This window comes from Rhinolophus ferrumequinum, chromosome 7, assembly GCF_004115265.2.
Source record: "Rhinolophus ferrumequinum isolate MPI-CBG mRhiFer1 chromosome 7, mRhiFer1_v1.p, whole genome shotgun sequence".
Classification (NCBI taxonomy): Eukaryota; Metazoa; Chordata; class Mammalia; order Chiroptera; family Rhinolophidae; genus Rhinolophus; species Rhinolophus ferrumequinum.
This window is the reverse complement of record NC_046290.1, coordinates 99,113,539-99,141,242: the sequence shown is the minus strand read 5'-3', so window position 1 is coordinate 99,141,242 and position 27,704 is coordinate 99,113,539. Positions and strand designations below refer to the sequence as shown.

General features: G+C 42.4%; 1 protein-coding gene across 2 annotated transcripts; it reads left to right on the top strand.

The window, feature by feature from the left end:
- TMEM248 (transmembrane protein 248) lies at positions 1 to 27,704 on the top strand. 2 transcript variants are annotated; one of them, XM_033110410.1, is made up of 8 exons: positions 1 to 251; positions 8,116 to 8,509; positions 16,634 to 16,810; positions 20,028 to 20,313; positions 21,662 to 21,812; positions 22,845 to 23,028; positions 24,352 to 24,495; positions 25,066 to 27,704. In XM_033110410.1, the coding sequence occupies exons 3-8, from the start codon at positions 16,643 to 16,645 to the stop codon at positions 25,084 to 25,086; spliced, it is 954 nt and encodes a 317-aa protein (XP_032966301.1). In that variant the 5' UTR covers positions 1 to 251; positions 8,116 to 8,509; positions 16,634 to 16,642; the 3' UTR covers positions 25,087 to 27,704. The 2 variants fall into 2 exon arrangements, with proteins under 2 accessions (XP_032966301.1, XP_032966300.1); XM_033110409.1 differs by lacking the exon at positions 8,116 to 8,509 and having other exon boundaries at positions 2 to 251.

Genomic DNA, 27,704 nt, shown 5'->3' with positions numbered 1-27,704 from the left:
TTTATCCTACCCGGAAACCACGGCTGCTGGACCCAGACTGTCCCGTGTCTCGGCGGTGTGATCCGCACTGGCCTCTGGTCCTCGCGCGGGCCCCGCGGAGCCGGACGCTGCTCCCGGCGCGGCGGCGAGGATGGTGCTGAGCGGCCCCGGGCCCGCTGCTCGCCGCTGCGAGTGAGCTCGGAGCGGCCCGGGGCGTCCGCCGAGCAGCTGGCCGGGCTGGGCCCGGGGTGCGCCGCTGCCCGCCAGGGCGGGTGAGCCGGGGCGGGCGGGCCGGGGTGTGGGCCCTGCCGGGGTGACTGCGGGGGCCGGAAGGGTGCGCACTGGTCCCGGCGGCTCTCCGCCCGGGTTTCTTCACCCCCTCGGGGCTACAGCCCCCGCCTTCGCTTCTGGTGGGGGTCGCCCCACATTAGCCCGGGTTTGGTCTGCTCTGGTGGCCTTGGCCTGATCACCCGTCACCGGGGTTTGTCCACCCTTATCCCGGGAGCAACGGCTCCCTGCCCGTCCTCGAAATGGCTGGACTTCCCACGTATGGAGTTAAGGCTTGGATTATTTGGATTTGGCCCGCGGAACATTTTGGTAGTTTGTCATTTTTGACTTTCGGTAGTGTTTGCATTACTTCTATGTTTGCAAGTTATATGCATCTCAGAAAGAAGATGGGAGGGAAGGACCCACGTATATGCAGAAACTTAAAATGAAATCGTATTTTATGTATTAAGCTTGGTAAATATCCGGAAATGGGTGGATTGTAATCTTCACTCTTATTTTCATAAATTGAGTGGTTTCAAGGTAATCTCGAGGCATTTAGTTCTGGTTCCCTGGCTAGGCACCATCAGGAATAAAATTAGGCCTGTTGTGCTGTTTTGAATTGTGTGAGCACCATAAGCGATGGACGGCTGGGGAGGGGCCTTTGCTGAAGAATCCGATGTCTGTAGTTTAGTGATCAACGAGCAGGGTGCAGCCCTCACTGAGTGATGAGTGGTGAGCTGCTTTGCAGCCTGCTTTGGCAGGAAAGATTGGGCTCCTTCCATAGGTGAGCCTCTATGGGGGTAGTGGGCGTGGGGGTGGGGGGACCCCAAGCCTGGTGATGAATATTTGATAAAATGGTGTGTCCTTCTAGTAATCTCTTTGGTCAGCTTAGGTTCTGAGCATTTGGATCCTCTCTGTGTATGAAAACCCCAGGAGTGCTGGAACTGTGAGAGCGCCGCCTTGCTTCCTCATTTCATCTAAGGATTCTGAAAGGAAATAGACCTGTTGTGAAGCTAAGATATACTTCTTGACTCCAAGTGTGTTTACTGTCCAGGAGCAAGGACTTCCTAGTCAAGTTGCGGGAAGAATTTCGAGGCCTGATTGAGGTGGGCTTGGAAGCATCTGCCTCGGCTTCCGAGTTCTGAGATCACCAAATGCTGATGGAGCACGCCTTTTCTATTTGGGCCCTGGCTGCAGCTGCTGCAGGGAAGAGAGACAGATCTAAGTACAAAAGTAGTTTCTGTGGGCAAAGAACTTACCTAGAGAAAGAAATAGGCTATAGAATGTGGCAGGACCTGATTGTATGTGGCGTTACCAGCTATTAGGGATGTTGTTATGGTTTGGATCAGAAAAGGCCTCATAAAGGAAGTGACTTTTGAGGTGGACCTTGAAGGATCAGGAGGTTTTGGATCATTAAGAATAGCTGGGAAATGAAAAAGCCAGGGCCAGTTGGTGGAACAGCATAGCACCCAGATTAGGGAGCTGGGCAGTAAGTGTCTAGAAATTTTGACAGAGGCAGCCAGTTAAGGGATAAATGCTTTTCTGAGAGAAAAAATTGTGCTACCCAGTCGTGCTTTTGGTAGATTTTTAGGTTCTAAAGAATTGTTTTCATTTGATGAGTTTGTCATTGTTCTTTTAGGCAGCCAGTGACATAAATTAGTGCCTAATTTATTTTAAGGTCAATGAAAAAGGTGCTGATTTTAATTCCTGTTTGATACTAACAATCAGGAAATTAAATTTGGTGTCTAGGAGTTGTTTCAGTGCCTGTGTTTAGTTTTAAGGAGCACAGCTCTGTCACTCCGTCTACAGCCAGCCAAGTGATAAATGGCAAGCTCTTTAGCCATTTTCTGAGTGTTTTTAATGACATCTACGTAGTTCACTTCACAGAGATGATATTTGTTTCTCTTTACCTAATATTGTTGAAGAAACCTTTAAAGGGAAGAGGAAATGGAGGAAAGAAGGTTTTTAGCAAATTGAAGCTCCACTTAGGATTTATTTTGATAAACATAGAAATCCTTAAATGATTTGTTCCAGGTACATATGGAATAAATTAACAAGAGTAGTCTATAGCTCTCTTTCTGTGTATAATTACTTTACATACCTAAGTATAGTCCTGGGGACTACATCATAAGTTTTGGTGATGATAGTCTGGTAAGTGCTGTCATTTGCCCGTTGGACTTTTGTGCTATTCAGTTAGAGGTGCTATTAAAAAAAAAGTCTCCCCAATCTTTATACTGAGATTGGATGTTACATGATTTCATAATGTCGTCCCACTCATTTATTTTTTTGCTTTTACTTCCCTTGCCTTTGGGCTCAAATTCATAAAATCCTCTCTTCTATGTATTTTATTGTTTTATTGTTTATTGGGTCTTGGTCTTTGATCCATTTTGAGTTAATTTTTGTGTATGGTGTCAAATAGCAGTCTAGTTTCATTCTTTTGCATGTGGATTTCCAGTTTTTCCAGCACTATTTATTGAAGAGGCTTTCTTTTCTTCATTGTGTGTTTTTGGCTCCTTTGTTGAAAATCAGTTGCCTATATACATGTGGGTCTATTTCTGGGCTTGCAGTTCTGTTCCATTGGACTATATGTCTGTTTTTCTTACAATACCATGCTGTTTTGATTATTGTAGCTTTGTAGTATAAATTGAAGTCAGGGAGTGTGATATGCGAATTTTCTATAGCCATTTTATCTTTTGTTTCCCGGTAGCCCTGTGTCTCCATTGTTTCTTTTCCCAGTGTTTCTGTCTGTTATTTTAGTTTGGTGGTATTTTAGGAATTTTTTCCCTCTTTATTTCTTTCTTTCAAATGTTATGTGTCTTAGTTCTGGAATTTTTTGTGTGTATACAGTTGTACCTTATCTCCTGATTGCATCTTATCTGCATTCTCCTGTGCAAGTTCAGTCCTTTGCCCCCCCCTTTTATGTTTTTGTCATCACAGATTATCCCTTTTAATTCTGTGAGTTCTTTCCTAAATTGCGGTAGCTATTTTTAAAAAACGTTTTTACTTCCTTTAGCCTTTATGTTATATTTAAGTATTTAATACCCTATTCTGAACAAGTGTTGCAATTTCCTGCCTGTCTGTCTGTTAGTCATTTTAATCATAGTTTTGTATCCTTTTGTCTGTTTGTTTCAGGTGGAAGAGCACCCTTTAGTCTTTTTTGTAATGCAAGTCTTGTGGTAAATTCCCGCAGCTTTTGTATGTGTGGAAAAGCCTTTATTTTATCCTTCATATCTAAAGGGTAACTTTGCTGGATATATTATTCTTCACGGGTGATTTCTCTCTTTCAATAATTTGAAAATTTGATTCCATTCTCTCTTAGCTTATAGGGTTTCTGTTGAAAAATCCAGTGATAATCTAATGGGGTTTCCTTCTTTTCCCTGCTGGCTTGAGAATTCTTTGTCGTTAATTTTTGACAGTTTTGATGTAACATGGCTTGGAGAAAGCCTTTTGGATTGAGGTAATTAAGTATTCTGTTAGCTTCTTGGATTCGAGGATCCAGTTCTTTCCATAGGTTTGGGAAATTCTTGTTGATTATTTGTTCAAATAGGCTCTTTGTTTCCTTCTCCCTCTCTTCTTTTTCTGGTATACCCATTATTCTTATGTTGCTCTTTCTGATGGAGTCAGAAAGTTCTTGTAGAGTTCTTCCATTTCTTTTAATTCTCAAGTCTCTCTTCCATCTGTGTCATTTTCAGATTTCTATCTTTGGTATCACTTCTTTCCTCCATCTGGTCAGCTCTATTTCCTAATCTTTCAACTTCATTCTTCGTCTCTTTCATTGAATGCCTCAGCTCAGAATTTCTTTTTGGTTCTTTTTTATAGTTTCAATCTCTTTGGTAAAGTACTGCTTTTGTTCATTGATTTTATTTCTGAGTTCGTTGAATTGCTTTTCTGAGTTTTCTTTTGTCTCACTGAGTTTTTTCAGAACTGCCGTCTTGAATTCTGTCATTTAAATCATAGTCTTTCCTGTCTTTTAAGTTTATTTTCTGGAGATTTTTCTGTTTCTTTCTAAATTCCCTTGTTACCTTGGTTATTCATTTAGCAGGTTGATAAGTAGGGGTCTTTTCTAGTACGTGGCGCAGAAACACAAGTTTTTATTTTCTCTTACCTGCACCGCTGGGGTTTCTGGGATCTCTGTGGGGTGGTGTCATCTCCACTGTGGAAAAGGCCTCATATTTCCTGATGAGGTGGGCGTCCTCTTCATGACCAGACTGCCTCGGTCTCGGGGTACCACTCCTGTGGATTGGAAGTGGTGGATTATCGGTCTGCTGGCGCCAGCTTCCTGTAGCCAGAAGCTGCTGGCAGAGTTGCTGTGTCTGATGAGTTGACGCAGCTGCCTCTCCCAGGCTGTGGCTGCAATGAGTAGGGAATGGGTGGGCAGTAGGGGCTGGGGAGAGTGGGTTTGCTCATCTATGGTTCTAATCTTCCTTGTGAGTTTAGCTAGTGAGTACAGACCACTTAAGCTGGAATGATTTTTCAGCCCTCTGCTATCTGCTGAGTGAGGATTTTACTGACAGGCGAGCCACAGAGGGATCGGGTAGGTGGGTTCCAATGTCTGTGGAATCCTTTGTTGGTGCTGGCAGGCTGTGGAGTGCTGTGACTTTTTGAACTGCTATTCTGCCCCTGACCTTGGGCCCAGACTCAATGTGTGCCAGCCACCTAGGCCCTCTGGTTTGCCCAGGGTGGGTTGTACCTCTCCGCTTCACTGCTATCACGTCTACCTAGGCCACCTCCTGCGCGGGACTACACACAGTTCCTGTCTCTGTCCTTCCCCCTCCTCATGCCGTCTGTGCTATTCGCTCTGATATGCCCACCTTCAGATGTCTCAGTGTAGGTCTCAGACATGTTTGTGTGTTGAGCTGGGAATCCTTTGTTGAATTATAGTTGTCCAGCTTGTAACTTCAAGGGGAGGGAGCTGGACGTCCTCTCATTCTGCCATGCTGCTTATGTGCCCAGTTTTTTTTTCTTGTGATAACTTTTAAGATCTACTTTCATTAAATATCTGTTAATTAAATCCCAAAGTATTAAATTTTGATATCGGGATACTTTTAATTTGGATTTTAAGATGGTCAGCAATTAAAAAGAAAACGAGAGAACAAAGAAAAATTATTTTCAATATCAGGACTGTGGTAAACTTATTTTTTAAAAAAGAGAGTGGGCACATTGGAAGTTACCATGGTTTTATATCATGACTTTGAAAAGAGCAGTGCATTCATTAATCATAAGTGAGTAGAAATACAGCTAAAATCTGAATTTTGGAAATAAGTCTGGTTGCAGACATGAATAATATCAGCTCATATTTCTTTCCATTTTATCTTCATTTGAGTACGATGCTGCTTAAAGGTCATGTTTAGCAACTAAAACTATGCTTTATGTTGAAATTTCTCTTTTGAGCATTAATTTGTTATTGAGTTATTGTGAAAGTCTCTCTTCACTAAGAATTGCGTGAGATTAAGAAACAAAGCGTTGGCAGACGATTCTACTCTGCTTTATACTGTAATTGATGAGATGTTGAGGTAGGAATTGTCTTGGTAAAGAGATGGAAAAGAAGTTAACCATTTTAAATTTCAAAGAGGTCACTATTAATTGTGCTTTTATTGGAGTCAGTGGCTAAAATACACTTTATGTATCTGTGACATGTGACTTTATTTGTTTTCAACTTGACTTTGACTTCAAACCTACTTATCAATCCTCGCATTGTGATTGGTGGCAGAGCTTTTGGGGGTCACATGAATTAAGTCAGAGTCTGTCTGTTTACTTAGACTCTTTTGACTCAGTTTCTTCTTCTGTAAAATGAGGACAGTAATCTCTAACTAACAGTTTTGTGAGGATTGAAAAATATGTTGTACATAAAGCACTTGGCATGGTGCCAGGCACTTGGCACATTTTAAGTGGTAGCTGTTAAAAATGATACTCTCTGCTTAGCTCTTTGTAATCTGGTTTCTGCCTTCATCACAGCACCCTACTGAGAGAGGTTTCGCTTATATCACTATTGATGTCTGAATTGCAAAAAAAACTGTAAGGATGCTTTTCAGTTTTTATCTCATTCGATGGGACTGAGTCTTTACCCAACCCTGTATCCTTTACTGGGAGGCAGTAGAGCACTTAATGGTTAATGCATGGGCTCTGGAGGCTACCTGGGTTTGAATCCAGTTAGCTGGCATCCTTATGCGTTAATTTCCTTAGCTGTAAAATACAGATGCTGTGAGCATCATATAAAACATGTGTAAAACTCTTAGAACAGCGTGCCCGTCTCACGAAAAGTGAGAAATAATGCTAGATGTTGTTGAGTGCCGTCTCAGCTCCCGGCGCCGCCTGAGGTAGGGGGAGTGCACAGACAACAAACAGCATGGCAGTGAGATACAACCTGAGCTGGCTGCACTTGGAGTTCATTCTGGCTGAAGGAGGCAGTGGCAGTGGGGATGGAGCAGAGGGAGACATTGAAAAGGTGGGAACCACAGGACTGGTAACTTAGGTCGTAGGAGAATGAGAGTCAAGAATGGCTGGCAGGGGTCACATCACATGGCTGTCTTTCATTATAAAAAGGAGCTGATTTGGCAACTTGGATAAGTTTTGGCCTTGCTGGCTTAAGGTACAGTGGATCATCTAAGCAGAGAGTTCCAGTGGGTTGTGGTTAGCATGTTGAGTGAGGAGAGGAAAATTGGCAGGAAGCTGTGAATGAGTGTGTCTGCCTTGAGCAGAGGCTCAGACACCACCAACTTCTGAAGAAGCGTGAGGAGGAAGAGGTGGCTGGATAAATGACGTGAGAGGAGAGCCAAGAGAGTGAGTCCTAGAAGCCAAGAGAGGTGGGCCCTCGGGTGCCGAATGAGAGGTGTTAAAGGTAGGGTAGGGACGGAAGGGCAGACTCCGGCTTTAGACTCCAAGCCCTCGCTGGAGACTGAAGTTTTCCTTGCTACTTATTTGCCCCTCTGAGGGTCTGTTGTGTGTACACTTGCTGCTTGGTGGGGTGGGAAGGTGGTTTCTGTCAGTGCTCTCGGTAGCTGGGTGCTCGTGCAGGTTCCTTGATACCAGCACGTGTGCTCATCTTGCTGTCTTGGGTAATCTGGCATCTCATTCATGAGTGTTCTTTATTAGGCTCAGGGTTTGCAACCCTTGGCCTTATAGCTCTTCAAGTATTTCAAACATCACAGAATATTTAAGAAATGCTACTTTAGGCCTCTGTCCCACAGCAAGGTGAGTCCCTGCCATTCTCGAAGCACAAGACAAGTGTGTTTCCTAAGGTGGGATACAGAGCAGGTTTGGCTCTCCCCTCCTTTCTCTCTCATCCTCTCTGTACCACCCCCACCTTCAAATCCCAGCCTCTCTACAACTTTGAAAAAGACATGACTTTATAGGACAGCTTTTGAGGGATTTCCCATTTAGTCTATGGTAGAAAATCTAGTTTAAGATGAATGGTGATTTTGTTGTTCATGTGAAGTGAACTTTTTGGTTTGGGTCACAGGTAGTGGTGTAGTGTATCATAAATGAAAGTAAGTTAGGGACTATTCAGGAAATATTATCTGGGAATATGGAATCTCTATCCAGTCCAAAGATGGTTCATTTTAAACTTGTACAAATAGCCATATGGTATACTTTAAAGTATGTGGGCTTTGGAGAGAGGGAGAGACCGAAAGGACTCGTATATCTGGCATAATGTGTGTGAATTTCCTTTCTAAGAAAATATTATAATCAAGTTTCTGCCCTCACTGGTCCCTTGTGAGGCTTTTCTCTTTACTATGTAGCTCCTTTCTCTGTTTACAGATGTGTTTGTTTCCTCACTTCGCTTAATCCCACTGTCCCTTTCATTTGAACTAGTTGTGACCACCTGTTGCCTCAGTTTACCTTCTTACCATTTGATCTCTCTCCTACCAGAGTATGGTTTCCGAGGTCACCAGCGATCTTGCCTGTTGGAGAATTATGCAGAGCTCAATTTCACCTGAGTACTTTTTGAAGAACAGAAAGCTTTGGATTTTCTTACTCTTAGTGTTTGTTCACTTCTCAGCAATGCTTGGCTGATCTCTTCCTTCATGAAACTCCTTTCCCCGGCCCAGCAGGGCATCTCACCATCCTGGACATCCTTTTGGCACATGGTCACCCTCCCCTGGGTGCTCTCCCCTGGCCTCAGCCTGTGCGCACGCTTGTCTGCAGAAGTCCTGTGGTCACCTGCCCCGGAGCACACAGCACTGCTGGACGGTCCCCAGTCTAAGTGTTCGTTGTCATTTTGCCCTTGCTTTCTCTCAGACTCCCCAGTAAAAATCACTGCAAGGTAAGCTTCCCTTCCTTTAGTGCAGGATGTATGAGAGGATTGTCTTGGTTTTTTGTTTGTTTTGTATTTAGAAATTGCTTTTAAGTTCTGTTTTTTCCTATTTATCACCTTTGCTAATGAACGTGAACGGAATGAAATTTTAATGAAGTTTTATTTTGGCCACAACCCCAGTAAAAATTGAAGAATATATTTATGTTTTATTGTTAGAAATTATTACAAAGGTAATACATATTCATGATAGAAGGTTAACAACAACAACAGAGAAATTGGTTGTGTTTTTATACACTAGTAACAAATTATCAGAAAGAGAAATTAAAAATACAATCCCATTTACAATTGCATTAAAAAGAATAAAATACCTAGGAATAAATTTAACCAAGGAGGTAAAAGACCTGTACTCAGAAAGTTATAAGACACTGAAGAAGGATGCTGAAGAAGATACAAATAAATGGAAGGATATACTGTGCTGATGGATAGGCACAATTAACATTGTTAAAATGTCCATTCTACCCAAAGCAATATACAGATTCAATGCAATCCTTTCAAAATATCAATGGTATTCTTCACAGAACTAGGACAAATAATCCTAAAAATTTTATGGAACCACAAAAGACTCCAAATAGCCAAAACAATCGTGAAAAAGAAGAACAAAGTTGGAGGTATCATGCTACCTGATACTGTACTACACGGCTATAGTAATAAAAACGGCGTAGTACTGGCATGAAAACAGACATGCAGAACAATGGAACAGAATAGAGAACTCAGAAATGGGCATAAACCCATGCCTATATGGTCAATTAATCTATGACAAAGGAGGCAAGAATACACAATGGGGTAAAGATAGGTTCTTCGATAAACAGTGTTGGGAAAACTGGACAGATACATGCAAAAGCATAAAACTGGATCACTTTCTTACATCATATACAAGAATAAACTCAAAATGGATTAAAGACTTTAAGACCCCAAACTGTAAAACTCCTAGAAGAAAACATAGGCAGTAATGTTTCTCACACTGATCTTAGTAATGTTTTTCCTGATCTACTTCCTTGGGTAAGAGAAACAAAAGAAAAATTAAACTAATGGGACTATATCAAACAAGAGAGTTTTTGCACAGCAAAGGAAACCATAAAAAAACCGAAAAGACAACCTACTGAATGGGAGAAAATATTCACTAATGATAAATCTGATAAGGGGCTAACTTCCAAAATATATAAAGAACTCATATAACACACACACACACACACACACACACACACACACACACACACACACCCGATTAAAAAATGGGCAGGGGACCTGAAGAGACATTTCTCCAAAGAGGACATACAGCTGGCCAATACACATATGAGAAGATGTTTAATGTCACTAATCATCAGGGAAATGCAAATAAAAAACAATGAGATATCACCTCACACCTGTCAGAATGGCTATTATCAATATATAAACAAACAATTGTTGGCAAGGATGTGGAGAAATGGGACCCTCATGCCCCGTTGTTGGGATTGTAAATTTGTGCAGCCACTATGGAAAACAGTATGGAGGTCCCTCAAAAAATTAAAAATAGAACTACTGTATGACTGAGTATTTATCTGAAAAAATCCAGAACACTAATTCAAAAAGACATGTGTGCCGCTATGTTCACTGCAGTCTTATTTACAATGGCCATGATATAAAAGCAACCTAAGTATCCATGATTATGACTGGATAAAGAAGATGTGGTACATTTATACCACGGAATATTACTTGGCCATAGTAAGAATGAAATCTTGCCATTTATGACAACATGGATGGACCTAGAGGGTATTATGCTAAGTGAAATAAGTCAGAGAAAGACAAATACATATGATCTTACTCATATGTGGAATCTAAAAAACAAAATAATAGAACAGACAAAACAGAAACTAACTTACAGATACAGAGAACATGTTGATGTTTGCCAGATGGGAGGGGGGTTGGGGATTGATTCCTTTATCATTATGAAATGCCCTTCTTTGTCTCCTGTTGCAGCCCTTGCTTTAAAGTCTATTTATCTGATATAAGTATTGCTACCCCACCTTGTTTTCATTTCCATTTACAAGAAATATCTTTTTCCATTCCTTTAGTTCCTATCTGTGTGTGTCTTTCTATCTGATGTGGGTCTCTTCTAGACAGCATATATGTATACAGGTCTTAGTTTTTTTATCCATTCAGCTACCCTATGTCTTTTGATTGGAGCTTTTATTCCATTTGCTTTTAAAGTTATTATTAATAGGTGTGTAGTTATTGCCATTTTATTAATGATTTTCTGGTTGTTTCTTTGTTCCTTGTTGCTTTCTTACTTTCTTGCTTTCTTCTCTTGTATGTGCATGATTTTCTATAGTGTTGAATGTTAATTTTGTATCCTGCTACTTTACTGAATTCATTTATCAGTTCCAATAGTTTTTTGGTGGAATCTTTGGGATTCTCTATAGTATGTCATTTGCAAATAATGACAGTTTTACTTCTTCCTTGCCAATTTGGATGCCCTTCCCTCCTTCCTTCGTTTCTTTCTTTCTTTTCTTTCCTTCCTGCCTTCCTGCCTTCCTGCCTTTCTGCCTTCCTGCCTTCCTGCCTTCCTGCCTTCCTGCCTTCCTTCTTTCTTTCCTTTCTCTGATTGCTGTGGCTAGGATTTCCAATACTATGTTGAATAAAAGTGGTGAAAGTGGAATCCTTGTCTTGTCCCTGATCTTAAAGAAAAACTTTCAGCTTTTTACTCTTGAGTATGATGTTAGCTGTTGTGTTTGGATTAATTAATTTCTTATATATCTCTGGTAGATTTTTGGTTTGTGGTGACCATGTGCTTTCTGTATACCAAACTATGTTTATAACGGTCTATTTTAAGTTGATGTTCACTTAAGTTTGAACACATACTAAAATCACTACAGTTTTTATTCAACCCCTCCACGTTTATGTTTTTGTCATTATTATTTACTTCTTGTGTGTATGTGTTTGTGTCCTTTAATTTGTTGTAATTACCATGATCTTACTTTTGCCCTTTAACCTTTGTACTAGGTTTATTGTTGGTTGATCCACTGCTTTTACTGTTTTCTTTTATCAATGAGCATTTTTTTGAATTTTTGTTTTTGATCTTTTTTTCTTAAAGAAGTCCCTTCAACATTTCTTGTAATACTGGTTTATGGTGATGAATTCCTTTAGTTTTTTTCTTATTTAGGAAACTTTATCTCTCCTTCTATTCTAAATGATAGCTTTGCTAGGTGGAATAATCTTGGTTGTATGTCCTTACTTTTCATCACTTTGAATGTCAATTCATTATGGCCTGCAGTTTGCATTTAGAAATCAGCTTATAGTCTTATAGGAACTCCCTTGTACATAACTAACTGCTTTTTCTCTTGTTTCTTTTAGTTTCTCACTGTGTCTTCCAACTTTAGCATTTTAATTATGATGTGTCTTGCTGTGGGCCTCTTTGAGTTCATTTTGTTTGAACTTCAGCACTTCCTGGACTTCTATGTCAGATTCGGAAAGTTTTCCATCCTACTTCTTCAAATAGAGTTTCAATCCCTTGCTCTCTCTCTTCTCATTCTGGCACCCCTATCATGCTAATGCTGATATGTTTGATTTGTCCCTAAAGTCCCTTAAACTATAATCATTTTAAAAATTCTTTTCTCTTTTTGCTGTTTTGGTTGGGTGTTTTCCACTACCTTATCTTCCAGATTGCTGACTCTAACCTCTGCTTCATCTAATCTACTGTTGATTCCTTATATTGTATTCTTCGTTTCAAGTTATTGTAGTCTTCATTTCTGACTGGTTCTTTTTCATGTTTTCTGTCTTCAGTTTTTCCTGTCTCTTTATTGAAATTCTCTCTCAGATCATTGAGCATCCTTAAAACCAGTGTTTTCAGCTATGCATCTGGTAGATGGCTTGTCTCCATTTTGTTTAGTTCTTTTCTGGAGACTTGTTTTGTTCTTTTATTTGAGACATGTTTATTTGTCTCCCCATTATGGCTGTCTCCCTGTGTTTGTTTCTATGTATTAGGTAGAGCTGTTATGTCTCCCAGGCTTTGTAGAGTGACCTTATGTAGCAGGTGTCCTGTGGGGCCCAGTGGCACAGTCTCCCTGTTTATCTGAGCCAGGTGCTCCACGTGTGTCCCTTGTGGCGTTTGTGTGTACACTCCTGTTGTAGTTGAGCCTTGGTTGCTATATGCATATCAATGGGAGGGATTGACCCTCAGGCTATTTGTTGTGAGGATAGGCCGTGACTACAGTGGAGGAGCTGTTGTGCACCTGTTGTGCAGGGTATGACCTTATAGAGCAGGATTCTCTTTAGCAGGGCTCTGGTGCCTGCCCAGTCTGCCTTTTGGGAGTGTCGTCTGTGGAGGTAAGCTGGTGGTGCTACATCACGGTCTGAAGCCAGCCACCAGGTGTGCCAGCCCTGGGGCCTCCTGGAAGGGGCCCTGCTGCAGACCAAGTTCAGCCTCTGCCTGTTCCCTACCTGGGGTCACCTTACTTGAGCCACAAAACAATCCGCAGATGTCTTTCACCCACGCTAGGCATGTCTGAGAGAGGCTAAGCTGTGAACCAAGGTTGTCTGCCACTAGTGCTGGTCTTGGGGCCAATTAGCCAGAGATATGGGGCATGCTGAGGGCAGATGCTGTTTGGCGTTTGTGAACCTTTAAGAGATTTTAGGGAAGTCCACAGTGTGAGCCAAGGCAAGCTGTTTATGTTGAAAAGACACTGGAAGCTGCATAGGTGTGCCCGCAATTGGGTGGGGTGGGGGTCTCAGGGAATCATTAGGGAGGCAGAGTAAAGGACTAAGAATAGCCAAGACGCTTTCGAATAATAACAGTAAACTGTAATAACAGTGGAACACTTCTTGTAGTAGATAGCAAGATTTAAAACAGCATGATACTGAGGTAGGGGGAGACACATATAGTGATGAAACACAAGAAAAAGCCCAGATACAAACCTACATATATATGGGAATTTAGTATGTGTGGCAGGTGGCATTATAAATCCATGATCAATAAAACAAGTTCAATAAATGGCATTAAACAATCAGACACCTATATAAAAATAGGTTAAACTGGAAACCTACCTGATTCTGGACTTACAAGTCAATTTCCAAGTAGGTAAGAAACTAAAAAGTAAAAAAGTAAAACTATAAAACTTGTAGAGAGGAAAATAATGAAAAAAACCTTCATGACATACAAAGATGAGAAGGAATTCTTAAATAGTATATATATACATAATCAAAGGAAAAGATTGATACATTTAAATATATTAAGGTCAAGGAATTTTCAAGGAAATACAAATCAAATTACCATGAGATACTATCTCATGCCCACTAGGGTGGCTATAATAAAAAAGATAACAAGTGTTGGTGAGGTTGTGAAGAAATTGGAATACTCGTTACACTGCTGGTGAGAATGCAAAATTGGGTAGTCACTTTGGGAAATAGTCTGGCAGATCCTGAAAAGGTTAAACATAGTTACCATATGGCCCATCAGTGCCACTCCTTGGTGTATATCCAAGACAAATGAAAGCACACGTCTGCACCAAAACTCACATACACATGTTCACAGTAGCTAAAATGTGGAAACCAAAATGTTCGTCGACTGATGAATGTATAAACAAAATGTTTATGAATAAATAAAATACTGTATACCATAGAATATTTTTGGCAATGTAAAGGAGTGATGTACTGATACGTGCTACGACATGGATGAACCTTGAAGACAGTGCTCAGTGAAAGAAGTCAGGCACAAAAGATTACATTATATGATTTCATTTATTTCAAATGCCAAGAATAGGCAAATCTGTAGAGACAGAAAGTACATTAGTGGTTGTTGAAAGCTGGGGGAAACAAGCGCTTACTTGCCACATGATGTGGGTGTTTTTTTTTAATGAAATGGTAAAAAATGTTTGAAAATTGATTATAGTGATGGTTGCTCAATTCTGTACATTGAATTGTATACTTTAAATGGATGAGTTGTATGGTAAGTGAATTAGATCTTGGTAGAATTGTTTAAAAAAAACATGAAGACCCTTTCATACGGCAAAAGATACCATAAACCTTATTAGAGAAAATCCACAGTGTGAAGTAGTTATACATGTATATAACGTGAAATTGGTAAAGGCTCAGTATCCTGAATATGAAAATAACTCCTAAATAGTAATAAGAAGTAGAAAACTATCCTGCTAGTATTTGTCAAAGATTCAGGCAGTTCACCCAGGAAGAAATCTGAATGGCTCGTAAAGAAATTTGGTTTCAGGGAGATGGCAGTTTAAGAGTGGTGAGATACCATTTCACGTCTATCTTGGTCCAAGTCTATATGCCTTAGAATATCAAGTGTTGGCACAAATGGTAGGCAATGAACGAATGAATGGTAGGCATCTCTGCCGACACAGCGAGCCCCTTCATGGCTGGGGAAGTGCAAACTGGTGCAGCTTCTTGGGAGAGCGGTTTGACAACATGAAGTCAGATGAGCCTGCCCTGTGGCCTCGTGGGGCTGGAGCCATTCTTGAGCTTGCTTCGGTGCCCATGGTCAGCGGAATGGTGGGAAGAACCTAGCTGGGCTCCTCAGTCCAAGAAACTCAATGGTAATAAAATTGCACAAAGTTCAGTGGGTAAATTTAGTGGACTAGATCTACACAGATCAGAGTTAAATCGTAGGAACAGAACGTTGAGTGAAAACAGCACAAGGATATATACAATACCATTATTTTCCCCAAGTTTTCAAATGCAACATCAGTAATTGTTACCTGTTTATATGTACATGTGCTAAAAGCATGCAAGGCATACCTGGATTGCCAGCTTAAGACCTGGGGTTGCGTCTGGGGAGAGCAGAAAGGCCATTTTCCCTTCTTCAAGACTCTCGTGATGACAGATGAGTAAAAGCCTGGCTTATTGCAAGTGGTTGCTGCTAGTTCTTAAGGGCTGTTGATGCATCTTTTTCTTCACATTTAAAAGCTGGCACAGATTTTTGAGTTGCTTTTTTAGTTGGTGTAGTCTGCTCACTTCTGGGGGCTGGGGCCAGCACTTAGGCAACATCTCTGCCCTCACAGAGCTCACAAATGAAGGGTGACAGACAACAAACAAGTAGAAAACCACTTATGCTCTTGTCTGGCACTAAACTGTGAAGCAACCAAAGCGGGGTATTGGGAGGCCAGAGGCTGAGGGTGGTCAGGGAAAGCCTCTGATGAGCTGGGAGTGGAGACCTGCATTTTAAGATGGAACAAGAGTGTGGAAGTTCTGGGAGAAAGTACTCCAGGCAGAGGTAAACACCTTCCGATAGGACATGTTCAATTATTCCAAGAAGAAAAAATAGATTTATCAAAAACAACTGCAAACTTAGACTTTGAAAACTGCAAAACACTGTTAAAATGAATTCAAGAAAGCCTAAATAAATGGAAAGATACCCCAAGTTCATGAACTGGAAGACAGTCTTGTTAAAATGGCAGTGCTGCCCAAGTTATTCCACACATTCACTGTCATCCCTCTCGAAGGCTCAGCTGACCTGGCAGAAATTGAAAAGCTGATCCTGAAAAGTAGCGAGACCAGTGTGTCAGCCCAGGAGGGACAGGGGAGTTGTTTGTTGGAGATGCGTCGTCGAGGTGGCGGCGCGTCCAGATCGTGAAGCCCTGTGGGCCATGACGGGCACTGTCACTGACCTCCTAGCCCAGTGAGAAGCCTTCGTGGGGAGTGAGAAAAACCAGTTGCGGCTGTGTGCCTCTGTGCCTGGTGCTGGGATGGGTATGAGTAGGGCAGTGAACAACATGTTGAGTGGATAGAAGTCAGCTTTTCAGTGGTAGGTAGTGAGCATCCTCAGTTTATTTTTGTACCTGTTGGCATGTATTTGTGTCATATTACTGACTTACATAAACATTTCCTTAAGTAACATGGAAGTAGAATGTGTCATAGAATAATTAGAAGATTGAACCTAAAGGGAATGCATATCTTTCAAGATCTTACAGTTGGAAATAATGATAGTTGTTTTTCTTAGTCTTTTGAAGATTTATGATCACATATTTCTCAAGTTCATTAATAAGTGACCACCTCACCCTGCAACTCCGTGAAAGGAAACAAAAGTGCGAAGCATAGATTTCTTTGGCTGGTCAGTCCCTGAGTCTTCTGGTTCCTTCCTTTCAGGTGGAGTGGATGAGAATAATGCTCACCATTAACCCCCTGGATAACCTGAAGCTGTATGTCAGCAGCCGGCCCCCCCTGGTGGTGTTTATGATCAGTGTCAGCGCCATGGCCATAGCTTTCCTGACCTTGGGCTATTTCTTCAAAATCAAGGAGATTAAGTCACCGGAAATGGCAGAGGTATAGTATATTCTAAGTTTTCCCCTCAGGCTGGCTGGACTTTATACAGTGGGGGGAAAAGACCTCTGGGCCCTCACATGCTTTTCTTTGGTTGTGACTTTTTTGTCCCCGTGAGAAAGCTTATGCTTAATCAGAATTTTGTCTTTCATCTCCCTGTGATTCACTTTCTTAGGAAATATCTAGTCAGATAGTTACTGATTTAAATGATGCTACCAGTTTCAATTAGACTATTTCAGCATTGAAGCAAGTATTTTGGAAAGTATATTTGTAAAATGTTCGCGTCAAGAATGGTCAGGCAAGTTAAGAACGTTTTGATTGTAAAAGAGAAAAAAGTCTATCGGGCTGAGCAAAAGATGGCTACAGCCCGGGCTGTATGTGTAAAGGAGACTTGCAGCCCCAAGGGAAGGGGTGAGGAGGGTTTTATAGGGGCTGTGCTGACAGGGTCGCATTGTTTGAATAGAAAATGCTGACTGCCTGTAAGCCAGTAGCTGTTTTGTGGTGTTTTCTGTTAAGGGCCAACAGACTAGTTTGGCCCTGTCTGCAGGCGCAGGCCAACAGACATTTTTTTGTTTCCTTGCAGACATGGCAGACATGGCTTTGTAAGTCAAGGTCTCTGAGACCTAACATTCAGAGACCTAACATTGAGTCAAGATCTCTAACATTCAGAGACCTAACACATATGAAATCAGCTCATTGCTATTTTTAAAAACTAAACATTTGTTAAAGTCACATATCATCATGGGGTTTTACCAGCTATATGGACAGCTTTTTCATTGAATAAGAGGGATCCTAAAGAAATTAGAAAGCAGGGTCTTATTTCCAAATATACACAGGGTGCAAAAAAAATGTATACACATTTTAAAAAAGGAAAACTATTAAAATCGTAGTAATATATACCGATAACAAAAATGAATACAAGTCACGTTTGACTTCTGCAATTACAAGAGTTTGCCATCAGCGTCCAGACACTTCTGATTACAGCAAACTACTGCTTGAGCAACGTTGACCAAAGTGTCCACTTGTATACATTTTTTTTTGGCACCCCCCCCCCAGTATTTGTCTTTTTTATTAAGGAAAACTGCAGTTATCTACAAACTTGACTTCCAGATTTTACGTTTTGGTCACTTTAAATTATTAGGGCATTGCTCTTTAATCCTTAATGTAGACATATAATGGTTTGAACACTCATAATGCAGATTTAAAATCGTGTAATTTTTGCATCTCAAAACAATAAAAAGTTAGTAATTCTTGTTTAATAGAGGTAAGTGACAATATTACCTATTATAAATTTGTTTTACATGTTGGAAGTTATGCTGAACTAAAAATAATGATGAATGTACTAATGGATGAGGTTTCTTTTAGGACAGAGGAGTTCCTGTCTCCGTAGATTAGTGGGGAGCCCTCTGTTCACTTATGTTCCGTGTGTCCGCTGTGGGAGTGGGGAAATCGAGACTGCAGTCGCGGTGTTGCTGCGTGGTGTGCCCTGTGAAGGAGAGGAGAGTTGTGAGTGTAATGGAGGTTGTGGCTTTGTCTTATGCTCAGTGGCATTCTAGATCATAGGTTAGCGAGAGGGACCACCATCCCACGTGAGCTCCCTGAAACAGTTAAAGCTACTTCTACCATGAGACCCTTTCAGAGAGTTGCTTACCAAGAGACATTCTGACTGGCTTAATTTTCCCTCTTTTCTGACCCTGCCTGAATCTTCAAAGGTTGCGCAAACAGACTGCACCCACATTAGGGTTGAAATGAACATTCTAGTCACAACCAAAGCTCCGCAGCAGCCTGGCATTGCCTTCCCTCAGTGCTTGAGTCCATGCTGAACGCTCAGCCAAGACCAATGGTTAAGGTGTAGCCAGTCCTTACATCAAGGTGGGGCCTGCCGTTGACTTTGGCAGACTGTGGAAGTGGCCCGGGGCCTACAGGAAGCAGTGCTCTGGTGCCTGGAGCTGCAGCAGTTTGCTCTGGATTGTCCAGTGATTGTTTTCATACAAGGAGCCTGGACATGCGACTTGCGGGGAGCTGGGGACTATGAATCAGAAAACGTATTCCTGGTTCTGCTTTCAACTACGGAACTGGGGAGTCTGTAATTTGCTCTGCGCCCCAGTTTCCTTGTGTCTGGAATATGAAGGGATGAGACTATTTTCCTGACCCTTATTTTCAGCCTTAATGTTCTTGAATAGTCTGCTGAGGTTGTAGGTGTTGGGAAATGTAATGTGATAACGTCTAGCTGCAGTCTTACTAAATGCCGTGTCTGATGGACTGACTCTGGAGAAGCAGGCTTGCTTGGCTGAGAGGGGGTTGCTCAGATGGCATTTAATAAATGCCGGTAGAAGTGTAACTAGTGTAACTAGAAGTGTGACTTACATTGTTTTCACATTTGGCAACTTTTTGTAGAGGAATGTTGCTTGAGAGAAAGAAGGTGTATGTAACAGCCTAGGTTAGGTTTTGTTGTTGCTCTTTCAGCATGAATTCATCTTTGGGTTTCTGCTAAAATTAAAATAAATGCTGGTGGGTACTTTACTATGTTTTATCAGCTTAACCCATGACATAATAAGCTGTGTGTGTCTTTTTAAAACTGCTTATGATTTAAACTATCCCTTCAGGGTGTAGATATTAAGAGAAGTCTGAAAACATCCTTTCTTCTCCCTTTTGAAATTGTTCCTGTTCTGGGGTGGCATCCAAGTCCACGACAGGGGAAGAAGTCCCATGAGTATTGGTACTTACTCCAGTGAGAAAGCAAAGTGTATGGAATTGACCTTTTGAGGAATTATTTTGCGGTAGCCTTATTTTAAGAAAATAATCGCAACTGCTAAATGAATTTGGATTAATGCTTTTAATGTTTCACTACTTTTGTTCAAGCTTTCTTTTCAAGTTTGAGTCTGAGCCTAAGTCATTTTCTATAAGTAAAATAATGCTGTTTTGTATTTTTTTCGTATTTTCTTGAATAGGTTGGTTTAATCCCAAAGCTTATTTAATATCTCACACCAGTGAAGAGTTTGTATTTTATATTATGAGTATGAGAGTGGTTGGAAAACTACACTATTATGCTATTGCAAGAGGCCGATAGCTGCATTGTCATTGTTGTTCTAAACGACTGACTCTCAGTGTGGTGTCTCCACGATGGTGAGATGCCACCTGCAGGGTTGTGGCCATGGACCGCCAGTAGCACGCTTTCATACTGCTCACACTTGTTTCTCTCTGTTTCATGTTCCTGAAGGATTGGAATACTTTCCTGCTGCGGTTTAATGACTTGGACTTGTGTGTGTCAGAGAATGAAACGCTCAAGCACCTCACAAATGACACCACGTCTCCAGAAAGCACAATGACCAGTGGGCAGACCAGAGTGTACACCCAGTCCCCACAGGTCTTGGAGGAGTCAGGCCCCGTTAACATCTCAGTCGCAATCACCCTGACCCTGGACCCACTCAGACCCTTTGGAGGCTACTCTCGCAACGTCACGCATCTGTACTCGACCATCTTAGGGCATCAGATTGGACTTTCAGGTATGTGAGTGTTAGCCATTTTCCTTTCAGACTTTTTCAGGCAACAACTATTACAAGAGAGAATATTATCAGTGTACCGTTTTATTCATCAGACTTTTTATTTTTGCATGTGTCTCCTCTTTTGCTGAGTTAGAACTAGAGGAAATCAAGAAGGAACTATTTATATATACTACACATTTAATAAAGTGCTTGGTACACAGTAGTCTTTCAATAAAAAGCCTATAAGAATGAGAAGTGGAAGAAACTATAAGGCCTATTTCTGGTCTTAATATTTATGAGCACACAGACAAATCTATTCCAGTTTTTCATGTTGGAGATTGAAAGACATACCACAAATACTGCTATTAGTCCACAAATGTTTAAATGTCTGCCATTAGCTCAGCTCTGTGCTAGCTGCTGGAATGAAGTAGAAAAAGCCTAAGATCTGATCTCTTCCCTTTGGCATTTTGGGATTATAGAAGACACAGGATAACATGAGTGAGCACTTATAGTAGTTCTTGGCATAATGCAAACGCTACATAAGTGCTTGTTAAATAGTAATAAAAATGAATATCTGTAAAACACTGAGCACAGCCCTCTGACCAGTGCTCCACCCATGACAGACCTGTGATTCAGGACAAAGCAGAGAAAGTGGACACTAGGCTAATCAGGGAAAGCTTCACTCTGGAGGCCTGGCCTTGGAAGAGTAGTCTTTGGTTCTTTGGTAACCAAGAGTCTTTAACGTTCTTAAAGAACGTGGGAGTACCTGCCAACATCCTCCTTGCTGTTACAGGTGAGTGCTGTTCCCATGGAACTAAGGTAAGGGCGATTTCTGGATTTTCCATGTTGTGAGTGGACCTTCTCTTCTGCTGTGGTGTTGGAATACCATGGTTTTCATTTAAACTTCATCGCTTACTGGTCCCATGACCTTTCTTAAGTCTGTTATATGTCAGAGGGGTTAGGAACACCTTTTTGGTCGTGTTCGTGGAGCAGTGGTACATTTATTTAAGTGAAGGGATAAATATAAAAGCAGTTTGGAAATGGGAACAGTGCTGTGCAGATGCTAAAACAGTGGTGAGAATAACTTGCCTGGCCCCCAGCTTCCCGACTGGGGCACTGCCTGGTCCCTTGCTTGGCGTCCCCAGCCCTGGCTGGAAGTACTCTGTCTCCGTTTGCTGTCGGGAGGCTCTGCCAGCTGAGCAGGCCTCAGAGTCCAGCTCCAAACACTGTTGTTTCTGAAATCCCACCTTGACAGGAGTCCTGCTTATGTGGGCTAATATGAGACTTCAGGATTCATTCAAATCCCAGAGAATAATAAACACGTGGATTCTTGTCTTTCTTTACCACAAAAACCATTTCTGTTCCACAGGCAGGGAAGCCCACGAGGAGGTAAACATCACCTTCACCCTGCCCACAGCTTGGAGCGCGGACGACTGTGCCCTGCATGGTCACTGCGAGCAGGTGGTGTTCACAGCCTGCATGACCCTCACAGCCAACCCTGGCGTGTTCCCCGTCACCGTGTAAGTGCTGTCCCGAGCCTGGGGGCACGTGAGAAGCCCTGCTGCCCATGACTATGCCTGGGTTGCTTCAGGCAATTCTTGGGGTGGCCTGCATGGCATTCCCTGCCCCGGCCCTAAGGGATGCTGTAGGTTTAATTTGGAAGTCTGAGGTAGAGCTCCTGCGTGTAATAACAGAGAAGAGTTCCTCAGAGGCTGCTTGTGTTGCCTGTGTAGGCTGCCTCCCCTGCTGTAGAAGAAGTGCGTCACAGAAGGTAAGGAGCAGCAGCGCCTGTGACCAGGAGCCGGAATTAAGGCTCCTGAAAGAGAAATGTTATGTTCAGCTCCATTATTCACAGTTGGTTTTTAAATTGAGAGCATAAATCAAACCTCATTTTCTGTGAAACGGTCACTATTTCTGAAACTTTTGCTTCGTATTTTCTGAGCAACCGTCAATGCTACTGCTTTGCCTTCAAGGGTTTTTTTTGCCTCTCCTTTTTCTGTAAAGGAGATAATGATCTATCTATAAACACACAAAATACACAAGATGTAGCCTATTTTAAAAATCCCATGGTGAATCCTTTTTTAGTAAGAATAATGATCCTGGTATTTATCTATTTTAGACATTAAGAGGTTTGTAGGACAAGGTCAGATAAGTTAAACATTATTTGCTGCTGATTGTAATATCCGATGGGGAAGTTTATATGTCAAACTTCTGTTGTGACTAAGAATTTAGACAATTTGAGGAAATGGGCTGAAAGGAGCAGGTTCCTCTCGGGCCCTATCATATGCGAGAGGGACCATGGGTTGAATTCTGAAGCCAAAAGTCTTAACACCCAATCTCCTAAATGTCGAATGCTTATTTCTTATTCTGTTACATGTTTGTTAAATTTAAAAAAAGATGTCTGAACTAAAAACATAATGGTATTTATCTCAAAGTAACATATATGTTTCTCCTTTCCACACGTGTGGCTGTGGTCAGTGTTGGGCCAGGGGCTGAGGGGAAGACAGTAAGTGTCTCAGGCCATCACGCATGTCTTTCCCCTTCCCCTGCAGACAGCCACCACACTGTGTTCCTGACACGTACAGCAACGCCACACTCTGGTACAAGATCTTCACGACCGCCCGAGATGCCAACACAAAATACGCTCAAGATTACAACCCTTTCTGGTGTTACAAGGGGGCCATTGGAAAAGTCTATCATGCTTTAAATCCCAAGCTCACAGTTATTGTTCCAGATGTAAGTGAGAAAAAGTGTGTGTGTGTGTGTGTGTGTGTGTGTGTGTGTATCTGTGTCTCCAGGAGCTGCTGGACTAGGTCCTGCTGACATGCGTGGCTTAGCTTGCCCTGCCATCCTAGATTTCCAGCTGAGTTGGGAGATTGGGTGGACTGGTGCCGATTTGGGAAACTCTGCTTGACCTTTGTTTTCTGCTTTGAGCCACTGTTGTGTGCCTGACCCATAGGGGTTACAGGAGATGCTATACAGGCTCATCCCTGCACACAGCCACTCAGAAGGATAGCTGGGTAGTGTCGGTGTGAGCGGTAAGCAGTTTGGAACTTGGGAAGGTAGAAGGAATCAGGAAGAGCTGGATCTCTGGATGGATACTGAGCCCTGAATAGGATTTTACTTCAGGAGGAAAGGGGAGGAAGCCATCATCTAGACTTGTGGGTGGCGTCTAGTTTAGCTTCCTGCTTACATGTTTATAGACTACGCTGATTTTTTATAAAGGCCCTTTTCTTCCTGTCAGTATATGTTAGGTGGATTTCTTTTCTTTGTGCCTGGTTCTTTTTTCTTATGTCTCATTTTTACCGGTTTGTAGAAGTTGGTAGGCCAGGAGCCTGCAGTGGAGATCAGGTTGGATGGTGGGCAGGGGCTAGATTCTAGAAAGTCCTTTGTCCCTCGCCGAGGCACCTAGACCTTGTCCTCAGAGGGGGCAGCCACTGCCTGCTTGGGCCTGTGGGGGATTTGTAAAGCACTGTTAGTAAGACTGGCGTGCCCACCAGAGGTATCTAAATGGGAGGGCCTGGAAGTGTGGAAAGGAGAAAGAGTGGGAGCAGAGTCAGGATCTAGCAGCTAGCAGGGGCTGGTGGTGGATCGCATGTGGGAGGTCAAAGATGTGGTAAGCCAGGGACTTGCGAACGTGGGGAAGGGCAGAGGAATGAAGCCTTTCTGGAGAGAGGTGACAGACACAGGCCCTCCTGGTACGGGAGCAGCAAGGGCTTAGGAACACAGGCTGTCAGCCATGCACCCTGAGGGCAGTCAGAGCAGGTCTCTGGGGCTTTCTCAGGAGGAGACTGGAGTGGTGGTGGGGTATTCCTGCAGTGTGGGGTACAGGAGCCAGGGCGAGGACTGCTCTAGGAAGGGTCTGGTCTCAGGAACACCTCATCTCCTCACTTAATGACATCCAGCTTTAGTAGTTTGGAAGACAATAGGAGAAACCTGTTCCAGTGTAAGAATTAAAGTTGAGGCAAGTTGGGGGTTGTGAGCCCTGTTTCCAGAAATCCAGCATAAAATCTTTCAGTAACTCAGTACAGATGTTTCTGGTTTATTCTCTTTATTTAGGATGATCGTTCATTAATAAATTTGCATCTCATGCACACCAGTTACTTCCTCTTCGTGATGGTGATAACAATGTTTTGCTACGCGGTTATCAAGGGCAGACCCAGCAAATTGCGTCAGAACAGTCCTGAATTTTGTCCGGAGAAGGTAAGCAGTGGTGGGGTCTGGCCCCGCATTTGGCTGTGGTCGTGTATAGACCATCTCAGTTATTCCTTATTGCCTTGCCTGTGGGTGGCAGCTTTCCTCCAGAGAAACTGGTTCTTGTCTTTTTACTTGAAGTAGTCTACCCTCAGCCTAAATTATGGTGTTGGGTTTTCAACCATATATCCAAGCCTTAGCTGTGAGTGATACTGACTGGGAATTGCTCCCAACCCCCAAACCCCCACCCTCCAGAAAGCAGAGCAGCTGCCCTGGACAGCTGCATCCCCTCCACTTCCATCCGCTTGAGAAGTTAGAACACTGATCTGTTAGGATATCCGAACAGTTAACTCTTGAGCGGAGCATAGAGATTCTACTAGATCTTCTACTAGATTGGCTGCTTCCGGCAGGAGACGTACTAGATTTCTCTTCATTCCCTCCTAGGTGGGATTTTGTTGTTGGGGTTTTCATTACCCTACTGGACAGATGCATGTGTGGCTCCTGGTCTTGGGTGGGGCCGGCGGGGCTGAGCTCCCGAGCTGTGCTGTGTGACTAGATGCTTGTCCTGCTCTCTTCTAGGTGGCTTTGGCTGATGCCTAATCCCACAACTGCCCGTTTTCTGAGAGAGACTGAGCAAGCCGTAATCATCGCCTGCTGACGCCAGCCTGGGCCTGGACACTCTGTGAATACATTATCTTGCAATGTTGGGTTATTCCAGCCAAAGACATTTCAAGTGCCTGTAACTGATTTGTATATATTTATAAAAACCTATTCAGAAATTGATCCAGTGATGCATGTGCTTCGCCCTGGGTGCAGCCCGAACCTGCAGCCTCCTGTGGACCTGGCGAGATGACTCCTATGATCCCTCATCTCCCTGCGTTGCAGTGGGCCATGCTGTTTACCAAGGTCACGGGCGTCTCATTGCTGGTAGGGTGAGGTTTGCTTTGGTTCGAGACAGTCTGCACCTTTGACATGACAGTGCATTCATTTCCCAAGCCACCAGTTCATCTTGTGGATTTTGTGTGTCTGGCTTAATAATCATAGTAACAACAATAATACCTTTTCTCTGTTTTGCTTGCAAGGAAACATACCTATCTTTCTAAGTTTTCTTTGTTTTCCTTTGGAAAAAAATAGTCACATTTTAATGCTACTCTGGTTAGGACAGGCTTGTGCTTTCATCTTGTGTAAAAAGTTAAATATTTAAGATTCACCTACATGGTCAAAGATCTAAGTTTCATTTTCCATGTGGATGGTGAGGAGCCTGGTCTTGTGGAGCTGAGTTGGCACAGAAAGTTCCGTCTTTTTTTACTCCGTTGTCCCTTCCCTCCATTCTAAAAGTTAAAGCACCTTCCTGACTCACAAGGGCTTAAAAAGTAAGTAAATGTCTCTAGAGTAAAAATTAGCTGTTTCATTTTCTGGAATGCAAATGACAATGTGGAAAGAGAATGATGATTTTTGATCTAAGAGTTACGAAAGGATTTCATGTTTCCCTTGAAGAGGGAGTAGTTTTTCTTTCTTCCTCCCTTCCTTTTTTCTTTTATTTATTTCTATGCAGTTAACATGTCTTCAGAAGGAAAATGGCAGCTTGTAGATCAGTAATGTTATAAAAACGATGCCTGTGAAATCTAAATGAAAGCAACTCTGATTTGCCATGTATAAGGGAAAACCAGAGCATCTCTTTCCTGTGACATTTTGGTGACCTAGTTCTATTACCCCATTTTCCTCCTAATCCATCTTCATTAAAAAAAAGAAAATTGTGCGTTATCTTTTCTAGTCCTTTCTTGTTACTTGTATTCCTGCTGATTTTCTTACTAGCTCTTTGCCTTAAAGCTCATGTCATTAATGACTTCTGTGGTCTTACAAGCAGTGTTATAGCTGAAGGGCAAGTGAAGCCTTAGACACAACTGTCGGCGCTCCTTTCCTTAGCTCCAGGTCTGGGCAGTCTGTTCTAAACGAGAGGCAGTCCTGCAGTCTGAAATACAGACCGGCCTAGAACATTTCATTCCAGGCATTCTTGAATGGAAAACAATTGTAGGCTTTTACTGAAGATTGTTAAAATAACCGCCGTAGTAACTTGATATGTTAATATATATCTTTTCCTTTCAGTACATTTCAGGCGCAGTAATCATAATGTCTGTCCAGTTATGTGTATGCCGTGAGTTGCTTACATGATGCATGGCTAGCTTGGTAATTTAGTTTTTTCTTTGGAGACTTCGAGACTCTTATGAGATGAGATTGAAAAAGCTGCTTGGCTTGGCCTTTAGAAACATCAGTATCATTGAGACCAACAGACTGTAGGTTAAGCTGCTACTGAATAATGAACTAAAAAATCCCGATGAGTGGAGAGTATAGGGAGAGATTTGTAACTGGCAGAGTAAGGAGAAAGACAGGTTGAAAAAGTCACGTTCACTGGTTTGTTTAATCCAGCTTGTTGCTAATAGTAATTACCCTTGTTTTAATTATAGGGAATGGCTAGAACTATAGCCAGGGGAGGAAGGATACCGTTAGGCATGAGGAAAGGAAGTGCCAAAAATGCCTGGCCAGTAGAACTAGTCCTAAGGCCAGGACACACACTTTAAAACCCAGCATTTACCCCAGCAGGTCATTCTCAGAGGTGGAAACATGGGTCAGTCAGGTGTGTGAAGGAAGGCCGGGCAGAGGGGATGCCGTGGACTGGGCAAAGATGTCTAGTGACGGCAAACACTCCCCTGGCTTTCAGGATGTCCAAGGACCTGCTGCTGTGGGGACGCTACAGACAAAGGCTGGTCCTCTGCAGTGTCACAGATGGGGTCCGTGCGCCTTGGAGGGGTGGCCCCTCACAGGAGCACTGCTCACCCTCAGGCATCGTGGACTGGGGGTCCAACAAAAGGCCAGCACCTTACTGTTGAAGTGTTGTTTCAGATCATATTGATCTCTTTCCCTTTTCCTTTTGTGCTGTCACTGTATCACTTGAATCAGTTGTGATTCTCTTTGTAAGTTTTTCTCACCATCAGGAATCTTCTGTTTCTGTTGCGTCATCTTTGGCAGTCTGTAGGGCATCAGGTCCCGGTTTGCAGCCCTGCTGCAGGCACCGTGGGTTACGAGGCCAGTGGGTCCATTTCACCTACTTTGCTGCATGATGGTCAGTAGCTGATCTGTTATGGCATTCACTCCCAGGTTAATTTTCCGTGTTTGAAGTATGTGTATATGTGCTTTACAGAATAAAACATCTGAATTTA

Excerpts from the sequence above, each read along its gene's own strand:
- TMEM248 (XM_033110410.1), top strand. The coding sequence starts at position 16,643 with ATGAGAATAATGCTCACCATTAACCCCCTGGATAACCTGAAGCTGTAT. Across the intron at positions 21,813-22,844 it reads GGCGTGTTCCCCGTCACCGT|ACAGCCACCACACTGTGTTC; the intron begins GTAAGTGCTGTC and ends CTTCCCCTGCAG. Across the intron at positions 24,496-25,065 it reads CTGAATTTTGTCCGGAGAAG|GTGGCTTTGGCTGATGCCTA; the intron begins GTAAGCAGTGGT and ends GCTCTCTTCTAG.